The sequence below is a fragment of the Pongo pygmaeus genome, chromosome 9, assembly GCF_028885625.2.
Source record: "Pongo pygmaeus isolate AG05252 chromosome 9, NHGRI_mPonPyg2-v2.0_pri, whole genome shotgun sequence".
NCBI lineage: Eukaryota > Metazoa > Chordata > Mammalia > Primates > Hominidae > Pongo > Pongo pygmaeus.
The window spans coordinates 58,106,508-58,121,653 of record NC_072382.2 but is presented as its reverse complement, the minus strand read 5'-3'; the positions used below and the strand labels follow the sequence as shown (position 1 = coordinate 58,121,653).

The following is a 15,146-nucleotide window of genomic DNA, read 5'->3' as shown; positions in this document are numbered from 1 at the left end:
CAGGGCCTGGGAGAGGCATCTGCTACTGAGGATTTTTCATTTCATAGGCTCAGCTCCAACCAAATCAGCAAAGCACTGTTACTATGGACCATCTGCCAGGACCCGGAAACAGCCCTGTTACATAAAGGGGCTGGTATAATGAAATTTATTAAACTGGATTCTTCCTCCACAAAGAAGCCAAAGTCTCTCATAAAAGGGCTGATGTGGGGCAGTGGAGGGGTCCTAGACAAGGGACCCATTGGGTTCTAATCCTGGCTGGCTCTGCTACCTGTTAGCTGTGGGACCATGGGGACAAATCATCTCTCACTGGGCTTCTGTTTTCTCAAATTTCAAATAAGGATAAAATGGTCCCTTCTGGGATTAAAATTCCACAATTTACTATTGTTTTCACCAAAATGGCAAAAAGAAAAGAAAGTTTACCTTGATATTGATTGGTACTGTAACATTTTAAAGTGTTAACATTTTAAAGTGTTAAAAAGGACATTGCTCTTATTTGTGGGCTTAATGGAGAGAAGTGGTGAATAGGGCCACTGACTCTGGGGCTGGCTGGGGGAGAAAGTGCACAGAAGAGAAACTAATGGCTAGAAGCTTCTATCAGCTCAGGAATGAGTGGCCCAAGCAAAATTCAATGTAGGAATGTGGCTGAGAAGCAGTAGTACTATTGATGGCTCCCTGCCTATGCACACAGTAACTTTCCAGTTTACAAAGTGCTTTCCATGATCTTATTTGAGCCTCACAACACCCCCAAACTTGACAAGGTGATGTTGACCTGCATTTCACATTGAGCAAAGCAAGGCTAAGTACCCAGGTAGAGTGAGCCCATGTCTCTTTGTCTCTTCGGTTTCCTCATGTGTAAAATGGGAGTGAGCCTCACTTGGCAAAATTTGTATATGGATTAAATAAATGTTTGTAAAGCCCTGGTAAAATGCCTGGCATATATGTGCCCTTGATAAATGTGAGTGACCCCTTCCTCACACACCTCCATCTCCTCAGGGAGGTATAAGGAGAAGCCCCAGAGCTGCTCATTTTTAGGCCTTTAAGAAATGCTTCAAGATGAAAGGTAACATGATGGTTTCCTGAATAACCTTCCACATGGCTCATGATAGCTTCCCAGAGGAAAGGCCAATGAACCAGATGACTCCAGTCCCACCCATCTCCGCATCTCATAGATTCTCAAAATCACCTGAGCCCCTGAAAGGGACTCCCCTAAGAATTCAGAGGACTTCTAATTCAGTCACAGCGATGAGCAGAAAGCAAGCATAAGGCCTCAACAGAGGAGCCTGCAAGAGCCACCCCAAGTCAAGGTCTCTCCTTTCAATGTTTATGTTTCTCACACACCCCTACTCCTCACAGAAACCTCCAGCTGCTCCTCCACTGCTCACAGAGTAATGCCTCAACAAGGACCCCTTCTCATTATACCCAAAAGTTCCCGGTCTCTTATCATCTGGCCCAGGTCAAACTACACCACAGAGCACTTCCCACTTCTATAGATTTTTTTGCAGTATTCCTTCTGTTTGGAATGCCCTCCCCTCACTTCTGCCTATGCAACAAATATTTGTTGAACAAATGAGTGAAGGAATAAAGGGAGGAATTGTGAATGAGTAAAGGATATAAGACACCCCTGTGAAGCAGACAAATTAGGAATTAAGGCTCTCATTTTACAGGTGAGGAAGTTCAGGCCCAATGATTTGCCCAAGATCACACAGCCAACAAATAGCCAAATTAGAACTTAAACCTAGCTCTTCAGTGTTCTTTTGGCTACATTAAGCTTCCTCCTGAGATAGAAAGTCACTCTCTGATTGGGCAAGAGTTGATTCCTCCAATATTCCTCAGAATGGGCTGCTTTCCCCTTGGCTCACATTGAGAGCATTTTAAGGTACTGGTCTATGATTATTCACTTATTTATTTTTGAGACAGAGTCTCACTCTGTCGCCCAGGCTAGAGTGCAGTGGTGTGATCCTGGCTCTCTGCAACCTCTGTCTCCAGGGTTCAAACGATTCTTCTGCCTCAGCCTCCCGAGTAGCTGGGACTACAGGCACGCACCACCACCCTGCCTAATTTTCGTTTTTTTTGTTTGTTTGTTTTTTTTTTTTTTTTTTAGCAGAGATGGGGTTTTACCATATTGGCCAGGCTGGTCTCAAACTCCTGACCTCATGATCTGCCCGCCTCGGCCTCCCAAAATGCTGGGATTACATGAGTGAGCCACCATGCCCGGCTGTCACTATGATTATTGAGAGCACCCATGGGACAGGCAAGGTCCCCTGAGAAAGGGCAAGCAGGGTGCCATCTGCCAAGAACCTAAAAATGATGGCAAAATTATAGGCCAGTAACTCAATGCTCACTTTTAGAGAGCTCTTGGAACAAATCAATCTCCATCAGGAAAGAGGAAGATTCTTTGAATGGAAACTGAGTTCTCTGCCAGAGACCTCTACACCCTTCCCAGAACCATCTGGTGAGCTTGCAGCATGGCTGGTCACCCCACTCACTATGGGCAGATGGGGAAGCCAAGGTCCCAATGCAAAGCCTTGCAGATAGGCAGGAGCAAAGCTGGTCTTAAAACGCTGGGACATCAGGCATTGCTGTCAGCCTCAGGGAGCTGAGGCTCTCTGGCCTGGGCTTCTCCAAGAAGGTAGGAAGAAGGCAGGGTCAGCTACAGGCTGTTATCTCCTGAACACAGCCATTGGAAATAGCATCACTTCCACATCCAAAAGTTCTACCCATTCCATGCCACCAGCACTCGAGCCTCTCCTCTATATTTGGAGAACTCTAGGGGTGAATAAAGCAGACCAAGTCCCTAACCTTGTGGGGCTCACATTCGGTTAGGAGAGAATGACAACAAATAAGTAAACAAATAATGACACTATGATTTCAGGCAATGAAAACTGCTATAATGAAAACTAACACAGTGAAGGGAATAGAGTGTAAGAGGTGACATTTGGACAAGAACCAATGGAAATGAGGCAGTAGCTATGCAGGAATCACAAAGACGAGCATTCCTGGAAGAAGGAACTGCTAGAACACAGGCACAGAGGGGAAAGGTATTCAACCATTTCTCAGTGGGCTTTATACCACCAGCCACCACTCCCTAACCTGCTCCAATAAATATCTGCCCTTTCCTGCTTCAAAGGCCTCCTCCCTCTGGCAGTTCACCATCATAACTCCCCCAGAAGCTTTCTCCAGGAAGGAGAGACAAAATATCTGTTGCCCCCTCCCTAAACTCTAAAGGGCTGCTACAGACTGAATGTTTGTGTCCCCATCAAATTCATACATTGAAATCCTAACCCTTAATATTATGGAGACAAGGCCTGTGGGAGGTGATGCGGTCATGAAGGTAGGGCCCTCATGAATGGGATCAGTGGCCTTATAAAAGAAACCCCAGAGAGCTCCTTTACTTCTTCTGCCATGTGAGGCACAGCAAAAAGGTGACAGTCTATGAACCAGGAGGCAGGCCATCACCAGACACCAAATCTTCCGGCACTTTGATTAGGACTTCCCAGCCTCCAGAACTGTAAGACATAGGTTTCTATTGTTTAAAAGCCACCCAGTCTATATTACTTGGTATAGCAGCCTGAATGGAATAAGATAGTCACTTGCTACATTTCCCGTAAGGTCACCTTGAGAGGAAGTGGCATGATGAAATAAAATAAGCTTTGATATCAAACACAGCAGGATTCAAGTGTCTACTTTGCTTTCTAACTAGCTATGGTGCTTTATACAAGCCACTTAGCCTCTCTGAGACTCAATCCTCACCTAGAATGAAGGGAAATGAACCCTACCTTAAGGGCTACAGGAGTATTACCCTCAGGCTGTAGAGCAGTACCTGGCAGAGAACCTAGTACATAGTAAGTACTTGGCAAACACTGGCTCCCTGCCCTATCCTGATCCCCTTGGAAATTAAAAAAAAAAAAAAAATTGTTCTTATTCAACCAATTGTGCTAACTCATGTCTTCAGCATGCCTCTGGCAAGGCCCTGGGCCTGCCCATCTGTGGGGTATAGGGCTTAAGAGATGACCCCTAATTCTATCTATTGCACAGCGTGATGGGAAACCTTGGCCCAGAGAACCGAGGAGGATAACTGGACAGGACAGAGGCGAGCAGAAAAGACGTGCACATTGCTTTTGCTGTGAGTGAGAAGGTGAAAAATCATTAAGACCAGGCCCTTGAAGAAATCAGGGAAAAGGCAGACAGTTAACTGCCACTGCCAGGTCCTCTCCCACAGCTGGCTCACTGGCCTTTGTCCAGGCCATGGGGCAGCCAGCTAGAGGTCAGATCAATCTCAGTTCCTCTTAAGAGCAAGGACTATCAGCTATTAACTCAGGGTGTGTCCTTATGCAAGCCCCTTTCCCTTTCTGGGCCTAGGTTCTCCCATCCATACAAAAACGGGGAAGGCCTGGGTGACCTCTAGGGGCTCTTTCAGCTCTGACCTTACGAATTCCGGATAATGACTCTACCGGCCTCATCCCAAGGCTATCTGGCTGCCTACTGCTGCCATCTGGTGGCCCTGCAGGCCCAGTCCCTTGTCGAATATACCCACTTCAGAGGGTGACTTGCTTCTGCTTCAGGTGCACACATGCTACACTTCTCTAGACCACAGATCAATGGGTATTCACTGCCAAACACAAAATCCAAATATAATGACAAAACTTCATCTCTCTAGCAGAGATGACACAGCTGCAGCTGAGAGCATGACCTCCCTTCTCAAAGACAGAAGGTAACCTGCACAAGGTCACAGAGCTGCCTGGTTCCCAGGCCAGTACACAATTTCACTTTACCACAATGCTTAGGGCTGGTGGGTACCTCCAAACCAAAAATAAAGTCAGCCTACAGCCAAGGAACAAAGCTGTTTGAAGGTGGAGAAAAAACTGCCAGGATTCCTCGCAAACCTCAAGAAATGGTAAGGCATGGCACATGAACAGGCTAAGCATTGCTTGCAGAAATTAACTGGAAATACAAACTTGGGGTACCCAATGTATCTCCCTAATCTTGGAGGAGGTGATCATTCATAAGAACACCTGCAGGGTCTTCCATAAACCAGGCTCCAAGCCACCACCACAGCCTGGATCCTAGACTAGGCAGACCAGCAAATAGTGGGGAAGACACCTGGGGTAGCATTGTGTGTTTGTGTGTGCGTCCCCCTGCCAGACAGCAGCTCCTCAGGGCAGGGTTATATCTTTTCTTCTCTATCTCCAGGACTCTTAACACCTGGCCAGAGGAGCTCAGTGAATGCAAGTATACAAGTAGATCCTTTAGGTTTCTGCACAACATGGGACCTGTCTATTCTTTGTGGACTCAACTGATCATACCCTTGGCTCTGTCTGCAGCCTTCCTTTATAGTGTAGACCCTGAAAAAGGACATTGTGTGACTTTAGGTCGCTTGCTTTTTCAGGTCTCTATCATCTCACATCTGCAGCATACTGGGGTTTTACTGGATGATCTTCAAAGTCCTTTTAATTCTAAAATGCTAAAATTTGAAACCCCCAGGCAAATCAAGGCTAATCTTCACCTGCAGACACAACAGCTTAAAAAAAAAAAAAAAAAAAAAAAAAAGGGAAAGGGGAAAGCAATCAAACAATGCTTCCCTCTAGTGGTTCAGTGCTGTCATTACACCCTACCTGAGCAGAGCCCCTATCACTCAACTTCTACTCCAATTCACCCTGAACTCTGAATGAAAGAAATCAGCCTGCAGCCAGCAGAGCCCAAGTGCAGGGGAGCGGGAGAGAAAAGAAAGAGACCAGGCTCAAGAAGCCAAAGAGGCCTCTTAGCCAGTTCCACAATTGTGGAGAAATTATCCATCTTTAGGAACAAATATATTTTGCAACTTAAAGGACCTTTTGTGACCTCAAACTCCCCTCTTCAGATGAAGAAATTGAGGCTGAGGGATATTCAGGAGGGACTTACCCAAAGTCACAAAGCTGACTCATGACCGAGCCAAAAATAGATGGCCACTCTCCTGCCTCCTGCTAAAGTATCTTGCCTCTCTTCCATGCAACCTCCGAATTGAGGCCCATGCAAGTGATTTGTCAAGGACATATACATGGGAATAGATGGCAAAGGAGCCAGTCTCTTGCACTGAGTGCTAAGTGATCTTATTCATTAACTTTAAAATAGTATTTATAGGAGATATAATCAAATTGAAAATATTCAAAATTCAGCATACAAAACAAAATTCACTCATAATCCCACCTGGCCCATTTCCTTCTAGTCTTTTCTACAGAAACATTCTTTTTTTCTTTCAACAAATTAGAAGTTACAGTATGGTTAATCATTCTTTTCACTTACTATACCATGAGCGTATTCCTGTCATTAAATATCCTTCTAAAACATTCTATTTAATGACAATATAATATTCCAACATATGGCTCTGCCATAATTTGTTTAACCAATCTCTCTTCAATTTCATTTGTTTCCATACCTTTGTTTTTGTCATTATAAATTAGGCTGCAGTAAATTGCATTATACTTAATCTTTGAATACATCCATGACTATTTCTTTAGGCCAGTTTTATTTTTTATAGGATAGAATTTCAGAGCTGGAATGACCCTTAAAGATCATTATGTAAACGTATTGGCCAGATGGAAGAAAGGGACCAAAGAGTTTAGTGTCTTGCCAGAGGACAAACAGAAAGCAAGAGAAGCAAGTCAAACTCTCCATCTATTAAAATGTGACCTTCCCAAAGCCCAATCACAATTTCACACCCTTCCCTGACCAAGTTCACCCACACTGACCTCTCCTTCCCCTGAAATCCTAGAGCCTGCAGTGTCTGGGCCACTCCTTTGGCCCTTGGCCACATTCTTTTTATTCTTCTACTAAATATTTAGTTGTTCATCCAACCACAAGCTTCCTAAAGGTGGTTCTGGATTTTATATTCCCCTGTATTCTGTAGCATAGTACTATATACATATAGATAAGCATTTCACAAATATCTGCTAAAGGATTAAAGATACCTATGAATTTCCTTCCAATTGCTTGCTGAATGTAGTATCACTGTCAAAAGTTGGAGAAAGATGTTTTTTGAAGGGTAAAAGAAGTTTAGCTGATGAGTTAGAGCTCTCTGAGAAACACAAGATCTGGAATTAGAATAGCAGGCTTGGGGACAAAAGATCGGATTCAAGTTTTAGCTCTGTCCATCTATGTGAAACAGGGCAATGCCATTAACGAATTAGGGACTCTTCTGTGAAGTAAGGATAATAATACTCATCTTGCCAACTTCATATGAGAACACAGATGTGAAAGTACTTTATAGTGATAAAGGTGGTCCGTGAGAGTTATGATTGCTGTTGTATTCTCATGTAGCTGCTTCTGTGAATCCCAGAATGGCCTCCTGACCCTCGCTTCTCAGGCACCATTTCCCAGTTTCTACTTCAGACACATATCCTTAAAGAAATCTATGGCTGCACTCTTCAGGTAAGAATAAGTGTTTTCTTGAAGAAGAACTTCTTTTTTTTCTCTTTGAGACAGGGTCTCACTCTGTCACCCAGGCTGGACTGCAGTGGTGTAACCTTAGCTTACTGCAACCTCCACCTCCTGAGCTCAAGCCATCCTCCTGCCCCAGCCTCCCAAGTAGCTGGGACCACAGGCACGCACCACCACACCCAGCTAATTTTTTTATAGTTTGTTGTAGAGACAGAGTTTTGCCATATTGCCCAGGCTGATCTCAAACGCCTGGGCTCAAGAGATCCACCTGCCTCAGCCTCCCAAAGTGTTGGAATTACAGACGTGAGCCACCATGCTTGGCCAAAGCAGAACTTCTTATACAGAAGGAACTGTCATTCCTGGTCCAGGTCCCTGGATTTGACTAGTTAAGTCGTCCACACTTCCTTATCATCTCTGGAAAGAATGTAACAAGGCAGAAAGAACACTGTACTGAGAGTCATGAGACTTGATTGAGTTCTGGTCCTAGCTCCTTCACTCACTCACTGTGCCTCCCCTATTTAGTCCTCAGTTTTTGCATCTCTAAACTGAGGAATTAAGGCCAGACGATCTCTAAGTTTCCATCCATTACTGACATTCTAAGGATTCTAGGACAAAAACTCATGACTTTAATAAGAATCAAAAAGTATCCATTTCAAAACAAGCCTTTAGGCTCAGTTTGACTTTCACCCATTGGGTTTTCAAAGTTCTAAAGCACAGGCATCATTAATTCCAAAGCACCTGCTTTAAATAGAGCCCATGAGGTCAGAATCTCCCCAAGCTTGGTTGAAGTTTCATGATATATGGTCCCAAAGAAGATGGAGTAATGTATACTGTCACCCTATTCTGAAAAGGATCTTGGCCCCAAAACAGAAAAATCAGCATTAGGTATATTTATAAACTCAGTTTAGTGTGAATCAATGGCTGGGCTTGAATTTCACTAATGCTTAGACATCAAATGCAATAAAATATTTCTTGGGCTGTGACACTTGAAAGAGTAGCTAACAGCCAGTCCCTTTCATATGTACCATACAATTCCCCTCTTTAGGAAAACAAAAGAATAAAAAAACTCAATCAAAAGGATATAATCACGAATCAAGAAGACACTGACGGAAAGGAGAAAATTTCACTGGAAAGTAGAACTAGATTTCTAGCTTAAAGTTGCCATAAAGTCACTTTCTCTCCACTTGGTTTCAGTTTTTTCACTTGCAAAGTGAGAAAGTTGCTTCTTCCATCATTGATTCTCTAAAACTTCTAAGACTCCCGGGCTTTTTAAGGTAACACTGAAGAAAGTAAAGAATGTCAAAGAACTCTCTGTATTTGTTCTCACTTTTTCAATCCATATTCCTTGTAAGACCACAAGGCTACTTTGGGATACTGCATTATTCAGGGAAAGCTTCCAGCATCCCAAAAGCAACTGGATTCTAGACATTCTGACCAACTCCACATTAAGGTTTAGATCTTGTGTAAATCATTCCCTTTGAAATTCTAATACACCGTCAGCAACCAGCACTTGTAACCAGCATTTGTAAGCACTGATCTTTCGGCACTCTTCAGGAGAGTACTGAATCAACTTGTTACCTATCCAGAGACATTCACATCCAGCCCCGCAGAGACATAAAGAGAAGAAATGGAGCATGTGATCTCCAGAGAGCTCAAGAGTTTCCAAAAGAGTAGTGGGAGCTAATGTGTCTTAAAAAGACATATGAGCCAGTCCTTTGCTGGATGCTTTAATATATCATCTCTCTCAATCCTCATATCAGGTCAGCAGTTATTTCCCCACTTTCCTAATAAGGAAATAAGTTCAAAGAAGTTGGGTTTTTTCATTTGTCCAACATGTCTTAAGTAGGCAAAAGCAAGCATGGCTCCTGCCCTCATGGAGCTTACAGTCTAGTGGGAAAGGAAATTAGTCAAACAATGCTACCAAAAAATAGCACAAAAGAGAGGTTTATGGTGCTATGAGAACAGAAAAAAAAAAGGAGAAGTGACTAGTCAGCAATGTCAAGAGAAGTTCTCCCAGATACCTAAGTTAAGGGTTAAGACTTTAAAAAAAAAAAAAAAAAGGATTTAGCTAAGTCAAACTGAAGAAGAGGTGCATGGATAAGTGGCCAAATAGAGGGAATATCAGGTGCAAAGGCACTATGGTGGGAAATGAATGATGCTTTCAAGGAACCAAGCAAAGGCCAGAGTGCAGATTGGATAGAAATCAAGAGCTATCATGGTGAGAAATGGGACTGGAAAGGTCAGCAGACAGCAGATCACATAGGACCTGTAGGACCACTAGGGATTATATTTTTATCATAAGAGCAATGGGAAGCCATATGAATGTAACACAATGGGTTTGAAGAGATCTTTCAACTAAGGTATGAAGAATGGGTTGGAGGGGAGAAGGAGGGTATTAGTCCATTCTCGCATTCCTATAAAGAATACTTAAGACTGGGTAATTGATAAAGAGAAGAGGTTTAATTGGCTTATGGTTCTGTAGGCTGTACAGGGAGCATAGCTCGAGCATTAGCTTCTGGAGAGGCCTCTAGAAGCGTACAACCATGGTAGAAGAGGAAGCGGGAGCGTGGACGTCATCTGACAAGAGCAGGCGCAAGACAGCAAGGGGGAAATGGTACACACTTTTAAACAGCCAGATCTCATGAGAACTCACTCACAATGGCAAGGACAGTACCAAGAAGAATGGTACTAAACCATTCATGAGAAATGTACCCCAATGATCCAATCACCTCCCACCAGGCCCCACCTCCAACACTGGGGATTACATTTCAACATGAGATTTGGGTGGGGACACACATCCAAACTACATCAAGGAGTAAATATGGGAAGACCAGGACACCAGTTAAAGGCTACTGCAGGATTCAGTTAAGAAGTGACAGTGGGCTGAACTAGGGTGGTGACAATGGAGACAGAGAGAGGTGGAGCTGCCCACAGTCACACAATCAGTAGGTTAAGAGAGCTAAGATTCAAGCCTTGGTCTATTTGACTTCAAAGCCCAGGTTTTTCTCTACCTTGCCATTTATTTATTCATTCAGCACTTAGTTACTGACCATCTGTTATGTATCAGGCCTGTGCCAGATGCTGGGGATATGGCCATGAACAAAACAGACACTGCTCTCGTGTAATTTACAGTCTAGACATTAAACAAATAAGAATACAAAGAGATGTATACAATTACAAAGTGGGATGAGTATCCTGAATTTTAATAGGTAATATTACAAATTAGGCCACAAAAATCTTCCAAGTTGTTGATAATATAAAAGAGCCACTTGCCTACTGCATGCAAGTAAAAGACTTTAAGAAAACTTTGCTGTCAGAGTTTGATATTGAGTATGGCATCCCTGGCCAGCTCATGAGCTTTCAGGCTAGTAGTCTCAAGGTGGCATTACCCCTGTGGAAACAGAAGTCTTTCTAAAAGCAACTACTAAGTCTTTAATTTACTTACATACCCCAGGCAGCCATCACTTATGTATGCATTTTACAATAGTTGGGATCTTTCACAGATTTGTTCATGTGAACATCATAGCAGCCCTATGTAGAATGCAGGCAGGTTTTAATACCAGACTTCAGAGTTGAGGAAACTGAGGCCTAACCAGGTAAAGTGACTTAATCAAGGCCAACAAACTAGGAAGGCACCCAGATCTGCCATCCAACTCTCACTAGAAGCACCTCCAGCCAGGAAACCATGAATCTCAGATGAGACACCTGCCGGTCACTGAGCCTGGATAAAGTCACCCAGGAGTCCCATGAAGTTCCTGAGAACAATGATCAGGAACATTAAGCAGCTTGGGAAAGGTTTCTAGAATGCAGCACCATGAGCCTGAGACACAGGTACCCTTGCCAACTCTCCCAGATTAGAACAGGTTCTCTTGGACTCTTTCCAAGTGCCTCTGACTAACAGAGAAAAGTATTTTTCCATCACAAACACTGTAGGCAGGCATCAGACAGACTCCTGAGATGGGAGGGCAGAGAACACATCCCAGATTCCCATACAGACAATCTATAAAGTTATTCTGATACCATGTGAACTGCCCTAGCTAAGCACCTACCACTGGGGATGTCCAGTATTGAGCAGTGTTTGGAGCTATTAACATTTGGAGCTAGATAATTCTTTATTATAGGAGACTGCCCTTGCATTGTAGGATGTTTAGCAGCAACCCTGGCCTCTACCCATTAGACGCCAATAGTGTCTGTGCATAAACTCTTTTTTAATCAATATCACACAACTAATGCCTCCCAGAATGAGACCGAGAGCAGCCTCTGTGCTGATGTGGCCTGCAAGTTCGTTCCAGGAACAATCCACCACTGGAGCTTGTGAAAACAACTATAGTCAAATAACTCCTTGTTCCACTAATGAGCTGCTCCTGACCCCGTGAGGAAATCTTATTCCCATTAATGTGAGCGCTGAGTCTGATTAAATAGAAGCCCTGGGTGCTTCTTCTCAGTGACACTGGGCCAGAGCACAGGCCTCCACTGCTGCTAGAAGGAACACAAAATTGGTGAATCATATAACAGGAAACTCCCATTTACCCAAAATTCAGTACAAAAACCAGGACATTCAAACATCCCAGGTTTAACCATTCTGGACTTAGGATAAAGGAGAAAGTAGCAATGTATAAAAACAAGCAATCTGAATTAACAAGCTAAGTAAATAGCTGAAACATTACCAAAAAACCATGCTCTCAAAAGGAGGCAGAAACCTGAAGCTGGGCTCCAGAGCAGCTGGGGTGACTCAGACAGTGTCAGAGACATGGGTTCCAACCTCCCACCCCAAGGGCGGGGCTGCTGGCCCAGATGTGGGAATCGCATCAGCTATAATGCTTCAAAGCTAAAATCAAAGAAGCAACATCTTTATGTCTTTCATTAGTCAACTACCTGACTAGTTAAAGGGTTTAATGACAGACAACCAAATTCACCACCATTTGGTAGTAAGCGTATTTTAATGTACTGCAATTCTTGGAAGACTGACTAACCATGAAACGCCTACCTGTGAACACCCAATCACTCAAGACTACTGCTAATTTCTATGTGACTTTTGCACTTTGTACTTAGCTGTATTGTTGCACATCTCATACTGGAATGTAGTAAAATTTTATCACAGGTCTATCACCCCTAGTGGACAGTGGACTCCTTAAGGGCAAGATTTACATCTAGTACAAGGCATGGTACATAAAAAGACCCTCACTATTTGTACGATGGATGGATGATAAAGTTTTCCATCTCTATATTCTTAGGCTTACGCCTATCTACATATTCTAGTGGGAAGATATGGCCTATGTCTTTTCTCCTCCATTTCCCCAAGGCTTAACACATTGCTCAATAGGTGCCTAATAAAATTAACCTATTTGGTTGGACACCAGAATCCAAAGAGACAAACAAGCTTTCTGTTCATGAACATCTAAGTCCCAGGAAAGAGGTCAGAAATCCTAGCTATCTACCCTGCCTTGTACGCATTTGTGTATGTGTAGTCTCTTTTAACTATAAAGAGTTTGATGCAGGAAAATGAGTACATTCTTTGATAGGCATTGGAGATACAGAAGTGAGCAAGACTAATCTGGTGGCTTCCTTCACAGAGCTTATTATCTGAAACAAAAGAGAGATATCAACAATTACAAACATACAAAACCCAGCTACTATGCTCAGTGAGTCTCTTTAGGAAAAGGTTCTGTAGACAAGCCCAATCTTCAAGCAATCTGAATCTCTTTGAGGAAAGTGACGACCTTCCTCCTAATGAATGACACATTTTCCTTAGAGCATCCTCTAAAGCGGTAATATGGAAAGTTTATTATACATCTTTGTTATACAGGCCTCTATTTCAAAATGATCATGAAATGTTTTAAAAGACCAATTAAAAGCATCATAGATATGACTGCTCATAAGTCTACATTTGTGTATAGAAATGTGTAGTATGTGTGACTTACCAAGGATAGCTGAAGCTGACCTGAAAACCCGCAAAAGCCAGAAACTCCTGAAATAAGAGTCACTAGATATTTGGGAGTCTAGGGATGTGTGTGTAGCTAGCAAGCAGGACAGGAGTAGGCAAGGGGACTCCTGAGAACCCCTGAAGCTCAGAATACTTTGACATGATAACAGATCTTGGGAATTTCAAATTGGCTGGGGAACTCTGTGAAAATCAACAGGCAGGAAGGCAGGGATGAATAGAGGCCATGAAAAAACAAAATCTGAGGACAAAGTCAACAATATGAAGGCCAGGAAAGCAGAACTGCCCTAAAGGAAAGATGAGAAACAAATGAAGATTCAAGAAAAGATGAAGATGCCAAAAGCTGTATGGCATGATGTGGTAACATCTGAGGGAATACATGAGATGTCTGAACCAATACACAGTTTATTAGGGTCAACAAAAGTTTAAATCAGAATTCCATGCCAGCTATGAATCAAAATAATGTTCCTACCTCAATCTTTAGATATTTATCTTTCACTTAACATTTTCTGATGCTTTTAATTTAGATTTAGATATGCAAATAGCTATGACAAAGTGAGAACTTCCCAACAAGCTGGACAAATTTCTGGGTGATGCTTGCCGCAATGGATCCCTTCTCAAAACCTCATGGGCTCTTAGGACCAGAAGGAGTTAACTTAACCCAGGCCTTGCCTTTTTGGGTACAAACCTGTGACTCTGAGAGGAAAAGCCACATATCTGGCTGACGGCAGAACTAGACCCCAGTATCCCCATCTCTGATCCTTAAGCTTTCATCAATAAAAAGCCTTAACCCCAAGCACTCATGGCTGCTTAGACAGCTGTCCCCCAGCTGCTCTTACCAACCATAAGTTCTCTGCTACTGTCTCACCTGTCTGAGCAACCAGGTGTGTCCACCCACTCCAGATGGCAGTGACCTTTTCATTCTGGAAACAATGTGCTTCTATTTTCTGGGGCACAGGAAGGAAAGCAGCCTCAGCAGCCAGTTGCCCATGCTTGTTGCTTCCCCAAACATACACCTCTCCTGCATCTTAAACAAACAGAAGGGGAACAAAAGAGGTGAGGGAACATTAGTCCAAAATGATGGAAAATAACAGAAGTCTAAAAAATAAGTGGTTAAAAGAAGTTGTTTTATACTTACACTACAAGATTGAGTGGAGCCAAGCAGGACACAAAATTTGTGTACACCATAATAACTTATTACAAGATTTTCAAAAATTCTATATATAAAAAACAAGGCCAAATGTTCTTAGTAGCTTAAGAAATAAAAATGTGTGGTTTTCTCTTCATTTTTTCATTCAACAAATATTTATTCAACATCTACCACGTGTATGAGACACGTTTCTCTATTTTCTACGTTTTTAAAATACATGCCTATACTACCTTCTGTATGAAAAAAATGCTTTAACTTTTCAAAATAACAGGTTAAAGGATACATTATTTAAGCTTAAATTTTTTAAACATAAGATTATTTCACTGCATGCCCTGTCCAGCAGAAAATATAATGCTATAGAATTGCATCTGGATAGCACTTCAGTTTGTTTTAACCTCACAATAATCCTGTGATATAAGCAGGAAAGTGACTGACTGACATTGTGATTTAACAGAAAGAGAACAAATTCAGAGTCAAGTGACTCTGGCTTCTATTCCTGGATCTGCTAACTAGCTATTGACCTTGGACAAATCACTTCCTCTCTAAGACTTAGTTTCACCAGCTGAAAATTGGAAGGGACGGCTGTTGGTCTAGAAGGGCAGACAATATGACTGATGACACTGGTAACAAGAATGACTGGCG

At 42.7% G+C, this 15,146-nt stretch overlaps 1 protein-coding gene across 10 annotated transcripts in view; it reads right to left on the bottom strand.

Annotated features, from left to right (window-relative positions):
* Positions 1–15,146, bottom strand: part of SERGEF (secretion regulating guanine nucleotide exchange factor) — a 227,063-nt gene that overhangs the window by 188,239 nt on the left and 23,678 nt on the right. For all 10 annotated transcript variants that reach the window (XR_010127578.1, XR_008492300.2, XR_008492301.2 and 7 more), the window contains one exon: positions 14,223–14,381. Coding sequence is in view for 7 of the 10 variants with exons in the window: in XM_054438107.2 (XP_054294082.2) it covers positions 14,223–14,381 (159 nt within the window). In the remaining 3 variants the exon portion in view is untranslated. The remainder of the gene's footprint in view (positions 1–14,222; positions 14,382–15,146) is intronic.